The 15,330-nt window shown below is 31.9% G+C and overlaps 1 protein-coding gene across 1 annotated transcript in view; it reads left to right on the plus strand.

The window, feature by feature from the left end:
• Positions 1–7,404: 7,404 nt before the first annotated feature.
• The window catches only part of LOC105128493 ((+)-neomenthol dehydrogenase-like), a 9,733-nt gene continuing 1,807 nt past the window's right edge, over positions 7,405–15,330 (plus strand). The window contains exon 1 of the mRNA XM_011030201.1: positions 7,405–7,479. Within this exon, the coding sequence (XP_011028503.1) occupies positions 7,454–7,479 (26 nt within the window). The 5' untranslated portion in view covers positions 7,405–7,453. The remainder of the gene's footprint in view (positions 7,480–15,330) is intronic.

The raw sequence follows: 15,330 nt of genomic DNA on the forward strand, positions 1-15,330 counted from the left end.
ATGTAATGAAATTATAGATAGTTTAATAGAACAATAAAAAATATTTTATATAAAGTATTATTTATTTTATAATATAATAATAACAGTTAAATCCATAATATTTAAATTTAAAACCATTAATATATATATATATATTATTTATTTTATAACCTTCATTTAAAAAATACTCTTAACTAAACACATTAAACTACTTTTTATTTAACTATAATTTTAATTAAATATATATAAATATCAAACCAATTCCAATTAAAAATATTTTTTATAAAATATATTTTTTTAAATCTCAATTATAAAAACTATTACAATAAAAAAATACAATCAAAGTGAAAGTTGATGGATGCTTAAAGTTTCAATTGAGTACTGGGCATCACTGGCATGTCAAAGAAACAACTATTTCTTCTCTATTCTGGAGAAACGATAATATCACCCGAGTGCTTATCGATCTCAGTTGGAACTTACTGTTTTGGAAGTGTTCTTTATCTTCACAACTCTATATTTCTAAAAGCACTCCCCACCACGTGATATAAGTAAAAGGTAATGGTGCAATAATAAAATAGAAAATACATAAATTCTAATTAGTAAAAACAATTATAGATATGAAATATAGATTCATAATTTTATTATATTTTTAAAATAAATATATAGTAGTTGCATCCTCAAAAGAGTTACAAGACCTTTAAACAAATGATAAATCTCTACCTCTACTAAAAAACAACTTAAAGAAGATTAAAATAAAATCTAAATAAAAATAATAAATCCAAAAAATCATAAAAATATAATAAAATTAGCATCAACAACAACTTCTATATCTAATTTTGAGAGATTTAATGGTCTAATAAATGACAAAATGGCTTTCAATAGAAAATTTTTTCTTGTAAATTCACCCAAAAAATTTTTAGTTTGATTTAGAAGTTGGATATCTTGTTATAATAGTTTTAAACTTCTAACCTACTCTAATGTTATTATACCTCCTTTTGATACTCAAATGGTTCAATAGTCCATGTATAAGTATATGTTAGGCAATTGAAATGGTCCTTTTAGATTAGATCACCATCTAGTTATGTAAGATCCACACCCAAATGCTAAGAATCTTCAGCTTTTACAAGCCTCGGTTGCATTATTCTCCCCAGGATAAAGAGAGCCCATCCTCAAATTTTGTTCTTTTTCTAAATAAGGTATCAAGTGTTCAACATTAAAAACATCAAAAGTTTGCAGATGGATAGGAAGGCAAGGTTTATAAGCATTTATCTTTTACAACACCTTACAAGGTCATACCTTCATTTATTTCAGCATGTTATACTTGCCCACTAGAATCCTGTCACGAGGACGTACTACTATACTAAATTACTAACCTCAAACACCACTCTTATATGATGAGTACTAGTCAGGGCTTTATACTTGGCATATTGTTAGTTTGGATGCTTAGTCATTCGATATGAAGAACATGCATCAACTTCAATACTCTTGAAGGGTTTTTCTCATAGACAATCTCAAATGAATTGAATTGGGTAGTATGATTTTGAGATACATTATAAGCAAATTTTACTTGTGACAATGTCATATCCAATTGTTTTGACTTGCCTCCCACTAAACTCCAAAACAAGTTGTCGAAGCTATGGTTAACCAACTTAATTTGCTTATCTGTATGAGGATGATATATACCACTAAAGTGCAGTTGAGCTTTTCTCAAAAGATCTTTGAAAAGTTATTTATAAACTTCACATCTTTATCTGAAGTTATAAACCTAAAAATATCACGTAAAAAAACCACACCATTGAAGGAAAGGTGGGCTATCAAGGACACATTTATGGTCTTTCAACAAATTATAAAATCGGCCATCTTTGAGAATTTATTCATAATAATAAAAATAAAATTCATGGTTCATTAGTTATAGGCTAAGCCCAACATAAGATCCATACTAATATCTAGCTAATATTGGAGTATATGGTCCAACATTTAATAAGGCTCCCATAAACCTCTAACACATTTCCTCGTAAAACTAAATACCTAGCCTAATAGTTTATGTTGTTTCTCACTTTTAACTTTAAAGAAAAATCAAGAAAAAAAATAGAAATAGAAATTCAAAACACAAGAGGATATATATATATAAAAAAGCTTTAGATTGTCTAAGTTGGGAGTGAAGGATCAAAATAACAAGTGAAAAAGTTTAAGGACAAAAATGTATAAGATTAACAAAATTAGTAACTCAATTCAAATTGACAAAGGGTTCCATTAGTGAAAATATTTTTATTTGAGATAAAGAAATCAAATTTGGATAGGTAAGGAATCAAAAAGAATTTTAAAAGGCTTAATTAATCTTATTGAGGACTTGATTGCAAGGAAAATCAATTTTTAAAGTCAATTTAGATATTAATTAAAAAAAATTAAAATCTAAGAACTTAATTGATTTTTTAGGAGGTTTAATTGGATGAATCAGGGGTCTAATTATAAAAATATTGAAGTTATACTTATTTGATGTGGGGAATCTTAAAACAAATTTCTATTGGAAGAATCTATAAAAATAAGTAAACATAAAAATAAATTATATATACTATATAAAAATACCAAGAAAATAATATTTTAAAAATAGATTAAAAAAATAAATAGTCTTGTTTATTTGATGTGATGAATTTAAAAAAAAAATTAAACTAGAACATAAATGCTAATAAAATAAGTGTTCGGGTGGTTAAATTTATAATAATAAAAATTTAATTTTTGACAAAATATAAAAGGGTGATGCGTGCTATTTTTTAAATGAAAAAAAAAAGAAAAAGAAGAAATAAATAGGAAAACAGAAAGGGGATTGTTTATGAGGTTATAATTTAAATATTGTCTTTAAATTTACTAACATGTATTAGCAACAAGTATAACAAAATATTTTGTTGGTGATTGTTTTTATAATGATAACAAATTTTTTTTCGGTCATCCTTTTATTTTCAACTGTAATTTTATAAGTATTACCGCCAAATATCTGCATCGAACAATCTTGCGTGTGCGAACATTTGGGACTCCTTGGCTCTCTTGAGGTCACCGCATACGTGGGAACCAAAAGTGGTCATAGCTTACGTGACCTCTCTCTTGTTACTTGTCATCTTCTTAGCTATTATGGATATCTATAAATTGTCCCAACAATTATCCCGGTAGCATCACACAATCTGAAGCTCTCGTCAACAATGGCAGAAGTACTTCCAACCAAAAGGCACTTCTTTATTACGAAACCTCTCCTCTGCAACATGTGTTGACTCAAACAATATACTCACAAACTTCATATTCTAATACCTTTCTTTCTTTTCTTTTTATATGAAATTTCAGGATTGCAGTCGTTACGGGTGCAAATAAAGAGATTGGTTTAGAGATTTGCAGGCAGCTAGCATCTAAAGGGGTCCTGGTGGTTTTAACAGCTAGAGATGAGGAGAGGGGTCTTGAAGCTGTCAAGATCCTCAAAGTTTCAGGTTTTTCTGATGTAGTTTACATTTTAATTTTCTTCTGGATTGTATTTAAGCAACCTATCACTTGAATGCCCATTTCAGTTGGATGTTGCTGTTTTGGAAGTGTTCTTATCTTGACAACTTGATATTTCAACAAGGAATTGTCAAAATTTGTTTTCTCTTTCAGTTTATTCCTTGAAAAAAGCCAAAAGGAGCTAGGTGACGCTGATATTGGAAATTCCGACCGGTGATGTACTGATATTTGCTTATAGGAGGCAAAGCACACTGACACAATATTTAACGTGGTTCGGCAAAACCGCCTACATCCACGGGAAAAACCATTGCATTATATAGGAAGAGTACAAGATTTACAACAATAGAGGAGGAGGAATCATTCCCTCTTTCACAACTCTCAACCTCACTCTATTTCTTTCTTTTTAGTGCTGCAATGGCAGCCCACTCTCTCCTACATTTCTCACATCTTTGACTCTTTTCTTTCTCTCATTTTGCTCTCTCACATATGCCTCTATTTATAGGCATTCATGGAGGCTTTTCTTCAACAAAGGTGGCTGCCAACTCTAGCTCTTCTTCAACAATGGTGGCTGCCAACCTTTGACATCTTGGATGGGTGCACATAGTTGGTACAACTCCAGCTGCAATAGTCAATGGTTGTTGCACATTAATGGCAACCAACCTAACAGCTGATGGCCTCACAAAAGAAAAGGTTGAGAAGCTGGTGGAAGAGTTCTGGAGGATATTGTTAAGAATGATTTAGTGGAAACTAAACATTGGCCTACCCTCTTTCAGCTTATATTGTTTCCAAGGCCAAAAAGGAAATCTCATGGGAAGAGCCAAAAGGAAAGTGAAAATAAAAAGACAGAAATTTATGATGAAAAGCTATTCTTAGTCAAAAGAGCTAAAATTTTGTTTAATATATTGAATGATATAATGCCCTAAGAGAATAAAGGTGGGGAGAGCTATTCATATTCTAGATCTCCACCCTGAATTTCTAATTAAAGATGAGATATTTCGCCATGTAAAGTTGATGGATGCTTCAAGTTTCAATTGAGAAGTGGCCATCACTGACATGTTAAAGAAACAACTATTTCAATGGAGAACTGGCCATCACTGACATTCTGGAGAAACGATAATATCACCCAAATGCTTATCGATCTCAGTTGGAACTTGTCGTTTTGGAAGTGTTCTTTATGTTCACAACTCTATATTTCTAAAAGCACTCCCCACCACGTGATATAAGCAAAAGGTAATGGTACAATAATAACACAGAAAATACCTAAATTCTAATTAGTAAAAACAATTATAGACATGAAACATAAATTCATTATTTTATTTTATTTGTAAATAAATATATAGTGGTTGCATTCTCAAGAGATTTACATGATCTTTAAGCAAATTATAATTCTTTATCTTTACTAGGAAACACTTGAAAAGAGAATAAAATAAAATCCAAATAAAAATAATAAATCCAAAAAATTATAGAAAAATAACAAAATTAGCCTCAATTACAATCTCTAGATCTAATTTTAAGAGATCTAATGGTCCAATAAAAGACAGAGTGGGTTTCAATGAGAATTTTTTTTATGTAGATTCATCTAAATTTTTTTTAGTTTGATCTAAAAGTTGGATATTTTGTTATCATAGTTTTAAGTTGCTAATCTACTTTAGTGCTACTATATCTCCTTTTGGTCCTTAAATAGTCCCTATAGTCCATATATAAGTATATGTTAAGCTATTCAAATAGTCTTTTTAGGTTAGATTTCTATCTAGTTATGTCAAATTCATACCTAAATAATAAGAATTTTCAAGTTTTAAAAGTTCAAAAGTTTGACTGCATCATTCTTTTTAGAATATAGAGAGCTCATCCTTAAATTTTGTTCTTTCTTTGGATAAAGTGTGAAGTGTTGAACATTAAAACTTTAAAAGTTTTCAGATAGACAGAAAGATAATGTGTATAAGTATTTATTTCTTACAACATCTTATAAGGTCCTACCTTCTTTTATTTCAGCTTGTTGTAATTTCCCACTAGAACCCTGTCATGAGTAAGTATTGTTATACTAAATCACTAACCTCAAACACTACTCTAATATGATGAGTATTAGTCAGGGTCTTATACTTGACATTAATGTTAGTGATTATCTTATTGACATGCTCTTAAATACCATATAAGCAATTTGTCGTATTATTAGCTTGGATACTTGGTCATTTGATATAAGAAACGTGTATCAACTTCAATACTTTTGAAGGGTTTTTTCCATAGACAATCTCAAATGAATTTAATTTCGTAGTATGATTTCGAAACATATTGTAAGCAAATTTTACTTCTTCAATATCATATCTAACTGTTTTGGCTTGCCTCCTACTAAACTCTAGAGCAAGTTTTCTAGGCTATGATTAACCAATATAGTTTGCTCATTTGTATGAGGATGATATATATCACTAAAATTCAGTTGAGTTCTCAATCTTTGCTCAAAATATCTTCCAAAAGTTACTCATAAACTTTACATCTCTAACTTAAATGATAGACCTAGGAATGTCATATAAACAAATCACCCTATTTAAGGAAAGGTGGGCTATTTGGGACACATTTATGGTCTTTTAACAAACTATGAAATGGACCATCTTTGAGAATTTATCCATAATAATAAAAATAAAATTCATGTTTCATTAGTTAGAGCTAAGCCTAGCATAAAATCCATGCTAATATCCATCTAGTATTGGAGTATATGGTCCAATATTTGATAAAGCTCCCTTAGACCTCTAACACATTTTCTTATAAAACTAGATACCTTGCTTAATATTTTATGTTGTTACCCATTTTTTACTTTATAAAAAAATCAAGAAAAGAAAAAAAATAAAAAAATTAAATTCAAAACACAAGAGAATATATAAGAAGAAAGCTTAGAAGATAGTTCAAGTTGGTAGTGAAGGATCAAAATAACAAGTGAAAAAAATTAGAGGATAAAAATATATAAGATTGGCAAAATTCGCAACCCAATTCAGATTAACAAAGGGTTTCATTGGTGAAAATATTTTTATTTGAGGTAAAAAAATCAAATTTGGATAGGTAAGGAATCAAAAAGAATTTTAAAAGGCTTAATTAATTTTATTAAGGATTTGATTACAAGGAAAATTAGTTTTTAAAGTTAATTTAAGTGTTAATTGAAAAAAAAAATCTAAGAACTTAAGTAATTTTTTAGGAGGTTTAATTGGACGAATTAAGGGTGTAACTGTAAAAATATTGAAGTTTTATTTATTTGATGTGGTGAATCTTAAAATAAATTTTTATAGAAAGAATTTATAAAATATGTAAATATAAAAAAAATTGTATCTATTACATAAAAAATTCAAAAAATAACATGTATTAGCAAAAAAGAAAAAGAAAAAAGAAGAATTAAAAAGGAGGAGAGATGGAGGGATATTATAACTTAAATATTATCAATAAATTTACTAACATGTATTAGCAAAAAAAAATATTTTATTAGTATTTCCTTTCATATTAACAACGATTTTTTTTTCATTTTTTTATTTTCAACTGTAATTTTTTAAGTATTACCGATAAATATCTACATCGAACATGTAAAACTTAAGAGACAAAGAGAATTGAATCTGCTAGAACTATATTATTGATGTCTGTATTTTTACATGTATTTATACAAGCAGGATTCCTTATACCAGCAGGATTCCTTACACGGGTAGGATTCCAAGCTTTCTTTAGGAATCAATTACTATATTGTAAGTTATCTTTTCAATAAAAAAGTAAATATGTACAGATTGCTGATTTCTAATGTAGAGGTTGTGAAATTACTAACAGAACAAGCCTCGAGAGTGAACATTTGGGACTTGTCGGCTATTTGGAGGTCACCGCATACGTGGGAACCAAAAGGGGTCACAGCATGCGTGACTTCTCTCTTATTACTTGTCATCTTCTTAGCTATTATAGATATCTATAAATTGTCCCAACAATTATCTCGGTAGCATCACACAATCTGAAGCTCTCGCCAACAATGGCAGAAGTAATTCCAACCAAAAGGCACTTCTTCATTACCAAACCTCTACTCTGCAACATGTGTTGACTCGAAAAATATACCCACAATTTTCATATTCTAATACCTTTCTTTTTTATATATGAAATTTCAGGATTGCAGTTGTTACGGGTGCAAATAAAGGGACTGGTTTAGAGCTTTGCAGGCGGTGGCATCTAAAGGGGTCCTGGTGGTTTTAACGGCTAAAGATAAGGAGAGGGGTCTTGAAGCTGTTAAAAGCCTCCAAGTTTCAGGTCTTTCTGATGTAGTTTTTCATCAACTTGATGTAATGGACGAACTCAGCATTTCTTCCTTAAACAGCTGCAGCAACCCTGGCTTGGAACTTTTTGGCCTCCACACCGTAGCCCTATCTCCTTCCTCCTCTCAAGAAACAAACAAACCAAATAGTCGCCCCCACTTGGTTTTGATTTTCTTCAACCGACTGACCGGCAGCCATCATAGGCCGCTACCACAGACGGGGGTGAAGACCGTCCAACAGCACGCCTATAGAGCCATCAGCGTCGTCCACACTGTCAGCCAGTAATGCCGCCACAAATCCACAGTCACTCTTTGCACACTACAGCGCCACCCGATCTGCCACTCAAAATAGAGGAGAACAAGATAAAGCCATAACAAATCGACCTGCCCGAAGAAGAAGGGAAAAATGTAGATCTTAAAAACAAAGAAAGAAAAAGCTAAAATCGACTGTTTGTGTATTTTTTTTTGTTGCAGATGATGTAGCTTCTCACCGTCTATAGGGAGGGGAAAGGGAGGAGAAACAGAGCCAGACCAACCCATTTTTCCAGTGATTCTTGCGGCCATGATTTTTCCTAGCAATGTTTGCGTGCACTATTCACATACCGCCACTGTTTGCGTGTACTGTTCATACCATCCGAAAAGGGCTTCCAGCAATATTACGAAGTTTTGAGGGGTTATTATATAATTCTTAAAGTGTTTAATATAATTTTTGTTTAGTTATTTTTTGAATTTGTATAATTTATATTATGGGTGTAACAAAAAAAAAAAAGAACATATAGTGAGAATGAATGTGTGGTAATATCTTCCCTAACTACAACCAGTTCTTTACCCATGAATCTCTAACAAGACCAGTACATCTAGTTTTCTAGTAGTCTTTAATAAATTACTAGGTGACGACTCCAACGAACCAATCAAAGCAAACGCAACGTCAAAGAAGAAAATCGTCAGCCGATGTCACGCGGATTTTTTGACGTGCGACAATGAGTTCATCCATCTTATATGTCATGTCATGTACTTAGTAGTTTTTGGAGATATAAATAATCTTTATAGTCTTTTAGTGATTGTAAAGTATCTTAGTTTTTTATGTGTGACAAGAATCTTTCTCCTGTCAGTTCTGGGTTTATGCCCAACATGTCAACAGGTTCCATATTCGGCCAAATCTACATTTTCTAGGAAGTGCAACATGCAAAATTTTGGATACATGTCAATTTTATAGTATCCTAGATCAAATTTTTGGATACATGTCAATTTTATGGTACCCTAGATCAAGGAGTTTCATCATAAAAGTTCTCTTTCAGCCTATTCTTTTAAGGTAAAATATTTCTCGTCCATTCGATGATTCTATCATAGTCAACCTTTTTCAGCCCATGATCTGATTTAATGGTGAATACTTGTGTGATAACTTATAATTTACTATGATTTATGCATTCATCTTATAATGATTTATCATAATTTTTTAAAAGATTAAAAAATCTAGTTGTGTTTACATATGGTTCGTCATCTATGATTGAAAATTCACTTGCATAACCTTGATTCATTTTCATTGCATTTATAACCATACTCTTATAACGATTACTATTATCATCTATAGCTCTTGCTAGAACTGAAAGTTAACCTAATCATATTTTCTACCGTGGTCTTATAAAAAACATATAGTTTTCTATGTGCAAACTAATACAAGTATTTCTCCATTAACCTTTTTTTTATAAAATATGCATAATTGTAACATCTAAATCAATAAATTTTTTATTTTTAGACCTTTACATGGACATTTAATACCTCATCTACTAATACTTTTTAGATTAGATAGTGCGTATTTACTAAAACCTTCAACTCTATTATAATAATTCATCCTGTTTAGCCATTCAAATAAAACTCGATACATTCAAGAATGATCATTCATTATATATATGAAATTTATATAGAATATTGATAATAATATGTAGTAATTAATAATGTGAACTAAACAAATTATTGATACTCAACTAATAAATTATCATTGGTTTAATTCAAACTTATTCAATCTATGTTAATACTTTCTTTAAATCATCATCAATTTTCTGCAAAAATTCAAATTCCTCCACATTTATCATAATTACCAACTTAACAATAAAATTCATAAAATATGAAACTTACCAATTAAATATGTCATGATTTATTTCATTATAAAACACCTAAGTCATAAAATCAAACTCAATTTCATCAAATAACAAACAAATATAATTTTTTTAAATCTCAAATAAATCTTAACATGCACAAATCATATATTTATACAATAAATTTTTATGAAAAAATATATAAAACAAGTAAACACAAAAATGAATTGCATATACTACATAAAAATATCAAGAAAATAACATTTTAAAAATAAGTTAAAAAATGGATCGTTTTATTTACTTGATATGGCAAATCTGTTTTTAAAAAAAAAAACTAGAATAAAGATGTTAATAAACTGAGCACTAGTATGACTGAATTTATGATGATAAAAAATTAATTTATAAAAAAAATATAGAAGGGTGATTTGTGTTGTTTCTTTATATAAGAAAAACAGAAAGAAATAAAAAGGAAAAGAGAAGGGGTTGTCAATTTATTAGGTTATAATTTAAATATTACCTTTAAATTTATTAACATACATTAACAATAAGTATATTTTATTGATGATTTCTTTTATAATAATACAAAAAAAAATTCATTTTTTTATTTCCAACTATAATTTCTGATCATATATGTTGTAACCTATTTTTAGATACCCTATAAATAAAATAAAATAAACAAAAATAGTGCTAACAGTGTTCCTTCCTCCTCCCCGCATGCCGCTGCCCGAAACCCTAGGAGTAGAGAGCAGCGTAGGCGCACCCTGCAAAGCCACGCCTATTAAAGACCTCGCCTGGTGTTCCCTGCTCCTCATGCGCAACAGCGCCTTCTCCGCTCCCTTGCAAAGCCACACCTATAAATACTACTCTTAGCAGCTACAAATGGGGCATTTTTATTTTTTTGAGAGGGTGAGAAAAACAGAGAGAAAGAAAGAATCAAGGAGAGAGAGTGAACCAAACAAAAGAGAACCATTAGTAAACCCAAAGCTGAGAGGTAGGAAAAGCTTGAAATGGGGTAGGAAACTTGAAAACAAATCAGGAGGATAAAGGGGAAGCACCAAAAAAACAGTAACACTGTCGTTTGACATAGTAACCACTGTTTGGAATTGCTGTCCGTGAGCCACGACACCACCATCGGCCTCCACCGTGACACTACCAACCACACCAGCTCATCATCTTGCATATGAGGTCTGCAGAATAAGGGAAGAAGAAGTGCAGAAAATCAGAAGAACGAGAGAGGAATAAAGATTGCAGAGGAGGGAACTTAGAAGAAGAACACCAACAGAGGATAAATGGAGGGAACTAACGCAGAAGGCAACACTGATCAACTAGCCAGCAAGCCCTCAAACCTCGCCGTTTTCCTTTCATTCCCAGGTTTGTTCTCTTCACATCCCACATTGTGAACATGTTTTTTTTGCTTTGTGTTTTCACTGTTCAAGTGAAACTTAATTCCTTTGGACAGTACGTGGGCTCTTTGCATGCATTTTGCACAGCATCCATAAAGAAATAATTACCCGGTTACCCTGTGTACAGTAATTGGCTAATTAATGAAAGGGGTCCTGCACAGGTGAATAGTACCGGCTCAACGTCCATAAAGTATATGTAGGCTCTTTGCATGTATTTTGCACAGTATCCATAAAGGAATAATTAATCGGCTCAAGAAAGAGTTGAAAATAGGTGCATTAATTACTTCATAATAAAGGATGGAAATGATTGCCCTATTACAAGAATATTCAGTATCTTTACTTGGTCCTATGAAGATATGTCTGGTTTGAATACAAATATTATACTACATAAGATACTATTGAAAGAAGGTTGTAAACCAGTCAAGCAGAAGCTAAGAAGGGCCCACCCGGATATCTGGATCAAGGTTAAGGTAGAACTCGAGAAGTAGTGGGATGCTGACTTTCTAGAAGTAGTTAAATATCCATAATAGGTATCTAACATTGTTGTGGTGCCCAAGAAGAAGGGGAAGATTAGAATTTGTGTGGACTTCTAGAATTTGAATAGAGCTAGCCTTAAGGATGATTTTTCTCTACCACACATAGATTTTTTGGTGGACAACGCTGCTCGAAGTTTCATATATTTCTTTATGGATGGTTTTTCAAGATACAATTAGATAAAAATGGCTCCAAAGGATAAGGTGAAAACAAATTTTGTCACACTTTGGGGGGCATACTACAACAAGGTTATGCCATTTGATTTAAAGAATGCAGGAGCAACCTATTAAAGAGCAATGGTGACTCAGTTCCATGACATGATGTACAAGGAAATTAAAGTGTAATGGCTCCAAAGGATAAGGTGAAAACAAATTTTGTCACACTTTGGGGGGCATACTACAACAAGGTTATGCCATTTGATTTAAAGAATGCAGGAGCAACCTATTAAAGAGCAATGGTGACTCAGTTCCATGACATGATGTACAAGGAAATTAAAGTGTATAGATGATATGATTGCTAAGTCTAAAAAGAGAGGATCATGTTGAGGTTTTGAGGAGGTTATTTGAGAGGTTGAGGAATTATGAATTAAGGCTCAATCCTGCAAAATGTTCATTCGAAGCTAAATCAGGTAAGCTATTGGGATTTGTGGTAAGTGATAGAGGTATAGAGGTGGATCCAGATAAATAAAAGTCATTCAAGCTATGTCATCCCCTAAGATGGAGAAAGAAACAAGAGGATTTTTGGGAAGGTTAAACTATACTGTTCAGTTTATAGCTTAGTTAACAATAACATTGATCATATATTCTGATTATTAAGGAAAAAGAATCTTGAAACTTGGAAAACCTTATTTACAAAATCCACCTTCACTAGTTCCTCCAGTATCAGGAAAACCTTTGGTATTATATCTAACAGTAATCGAAGCAGCCATGGGATGTGTATTAGGTCAACATGATGAAACCAAAAAAAAAAAAGGAGCTATTTATTACCCAAGTAAGAAACTCATCGAATGTGAGTCTAGATACACTGAGATAGAAAGGCTCTATTATGCGCTAGTATAGGCAGTAAAGAGATTACGACATTATATATTATACTATACCACTTGGTTGATTTCAAAAGTGGATCCTTTAAGGTATAGTTATAACAAGCCCTTTCTTTCAAGACGAATTGTAAGGTGGCAGGTTTTATTAGCAGAATATGAAATGGTGTATATGACAAGGAAAGTCGTAGAAGGAAGTGCAATTGTGGATTATCTAGTTGATAATATTGTTGAAGATTATGAACCTTTGGATTTTGATTTCCCCAATGAAGATATATTGTCAAAGAATAAGAGAAGACAAATCGGTGGACTCTATTTTTTTTCGGGGCAGTGAATGTATATGGTAATGGGGCAGGTGCAGTAATAATCTCTCCTAACAAGAAATAATATCCGATTTCGGTTAAACTGCATTTCAAATGCACCAATAATACAGTTGAGTATAAAGCTTGTATCCTCGGTTTAGAAGCGATATTAAAGCTAAAAATAAAGAAAATAGATATATATGGGGACTCAATATTGATTATCTGTCAAGTTGAAAGGGAATGGCAGACCAAGGAAGAAAAGTTAAGGTCGTATTAGGAATACCTATCTACACTAACAAAGAAATTTGAAGAGATTAAATTCACCCATCTAGGAAGAGAAGGGAATCATTTTGCGGATGTTTTGGCCACACTAGCGGCTATAACTACCATTGATCTCGAGTATAAGGTATAACCTATACACATTGATAATAGAAACGATCTAGCTCACTATTGTTTAATTGAAGGAGAAATAAGCGAAATGAATCTCTTCTTTACAAAAGCCCGAACTAGGATCACATCCCTACACTAGAGGCAAACATAGATATTTAATGAAAAGTTTTACGTGTTAGAAACGGGATGAAAGCTTGTTGATTTGAAAAAATAAGTTAAAGCATTTGACAAAAGTATGAAAAAGAAGACAATGACAAATCATACATTTCGGAAAAAGCTACTTGAAAAAGTCGAAGACTTCTTCTCAAAGATGTGATAAGTAAAAAAGAGGCAGCATGAAAAATGAATCTAGCATACAACTTCAAAAGCAAGCTCATGTTAAGATGATGGGACCGATGTTTTAAAACCAGGATTGTGGAAAAGGAAAGAAGCATTGCATTGATGATAACAAATAATCGGTTTTGGTTATGGAATAAAAAGAAGACGAGATGAACCCTACCATTAGGAAAATCTCAAAGAAATGAAAAGATCAACCTTGCAATCAGGAAGCCCCAAGTTTTCAAACCCTATATTCTAGAATTATCAGGAATCACCAAGTTTTCCAACCCTTCTCTTGTCATCCCTTTAGGACTTTGCCAAGTAAGTCCCATTTTCACACTTGTTGCATCATATCTTCCACTTGGATAGGTCACCCATTACAATGAGATCAATTCTCCATGTTTTTTTTTTATTTGGGTAGGTCACCCATTACAATGAGACCACATTACACATATTGGTTTCGTTCCAGTTAAAAGGGATCATCAAATGGGATCTCAGGTGACTTTAGTTAAAGGAAATTACCAAATGGGATTTCAAGTTGACCAAGTTATACATATTCTTTGGTTTTGGTTAAATGAGGTCGCTAAATGGGATCTCAAGTAGCTTTGATTAAAGAAAATCACCAGATGGGATTTCAGGTTGATCAAGCTGCATATATTTTAAGTTCTAGTTGAATGAGGTCGCGAGATAGGATCTCAGATAGCTTTGGTTAAAGGGAATCGTCAGATAAGATTTCAAGTTGACTAGGCTACAAATATAGATTTTTTTGGTTCTAGTTAAAGGAGGTCGCTAGAAGGGATCTCGGGTTAGCCCAACCACACACAGGATATTGGTTCTGGTTCAAAGGGATTGCCAGATGGGATCTTAGGTTAGCCCAACCACATAGGATATTGGTTCTAGTTAAAGGGGATTGCTTTGTGTTTGTACTGTTTAAATGAAACTTAATTCACTTGAACAGTAACGTGGGCTCTTTGAATGCATTTTGCACAACATCCATAAAGAAATAATTACCCGGTTACTTGTGTACAGTAACCGGCTAATTAATGAACGGGGTCCTGCGAAGGTGAATAGTATCGGCTCAACATCCATAAAGTATATATAGGCTCTTTGCATGTATTTTGCACAGCTTCCATAAAGGAATAATTAACTAGCTCAAGAAAGAGTTGAAAATAGATATATTAATTACTTCTGAATGAAAGATTCCTGTACAGTGAATAATTCCAATCCATGTTGTTTTGGGCTGGGCTGAGTCCAGCCCTGTAAAAAGGGGTCCATTTTATGTTGGGCTGATTTTGGCCCAGTTTCCTTTTGGGCCGGGTCTGGCCCATTAGGAAAATTTTCTTCAAAGAATTTGTGATTTTTCATAATTTTGTTACTGTATTTTGATCAATATCGATTTGTATTTTTATACTGTAAAGATACAAATTTGATATTAAAATATTCAATTTTTTGTTAAGTCATCAAAAAAACTATAAAATAAAAAATATTTTATTTCCATGCATACGGCCTAGTCTTTTCAATA

Source organism: Populus euphratica, unplaced genomic scaffold (assembly GCF_000495115.2).
Source record: "Populus euphratica unplaced genomic scaffold, PopEup_1.0 scaffold14.1, whole genome shotgun sequence".
Taxonomy (NCBI): Eukaryota; Viridiplantae; Streptophyta; class Magnoliopsida; order Malpighiales; family Salicaceae; genus Populus; species Populus euphratica.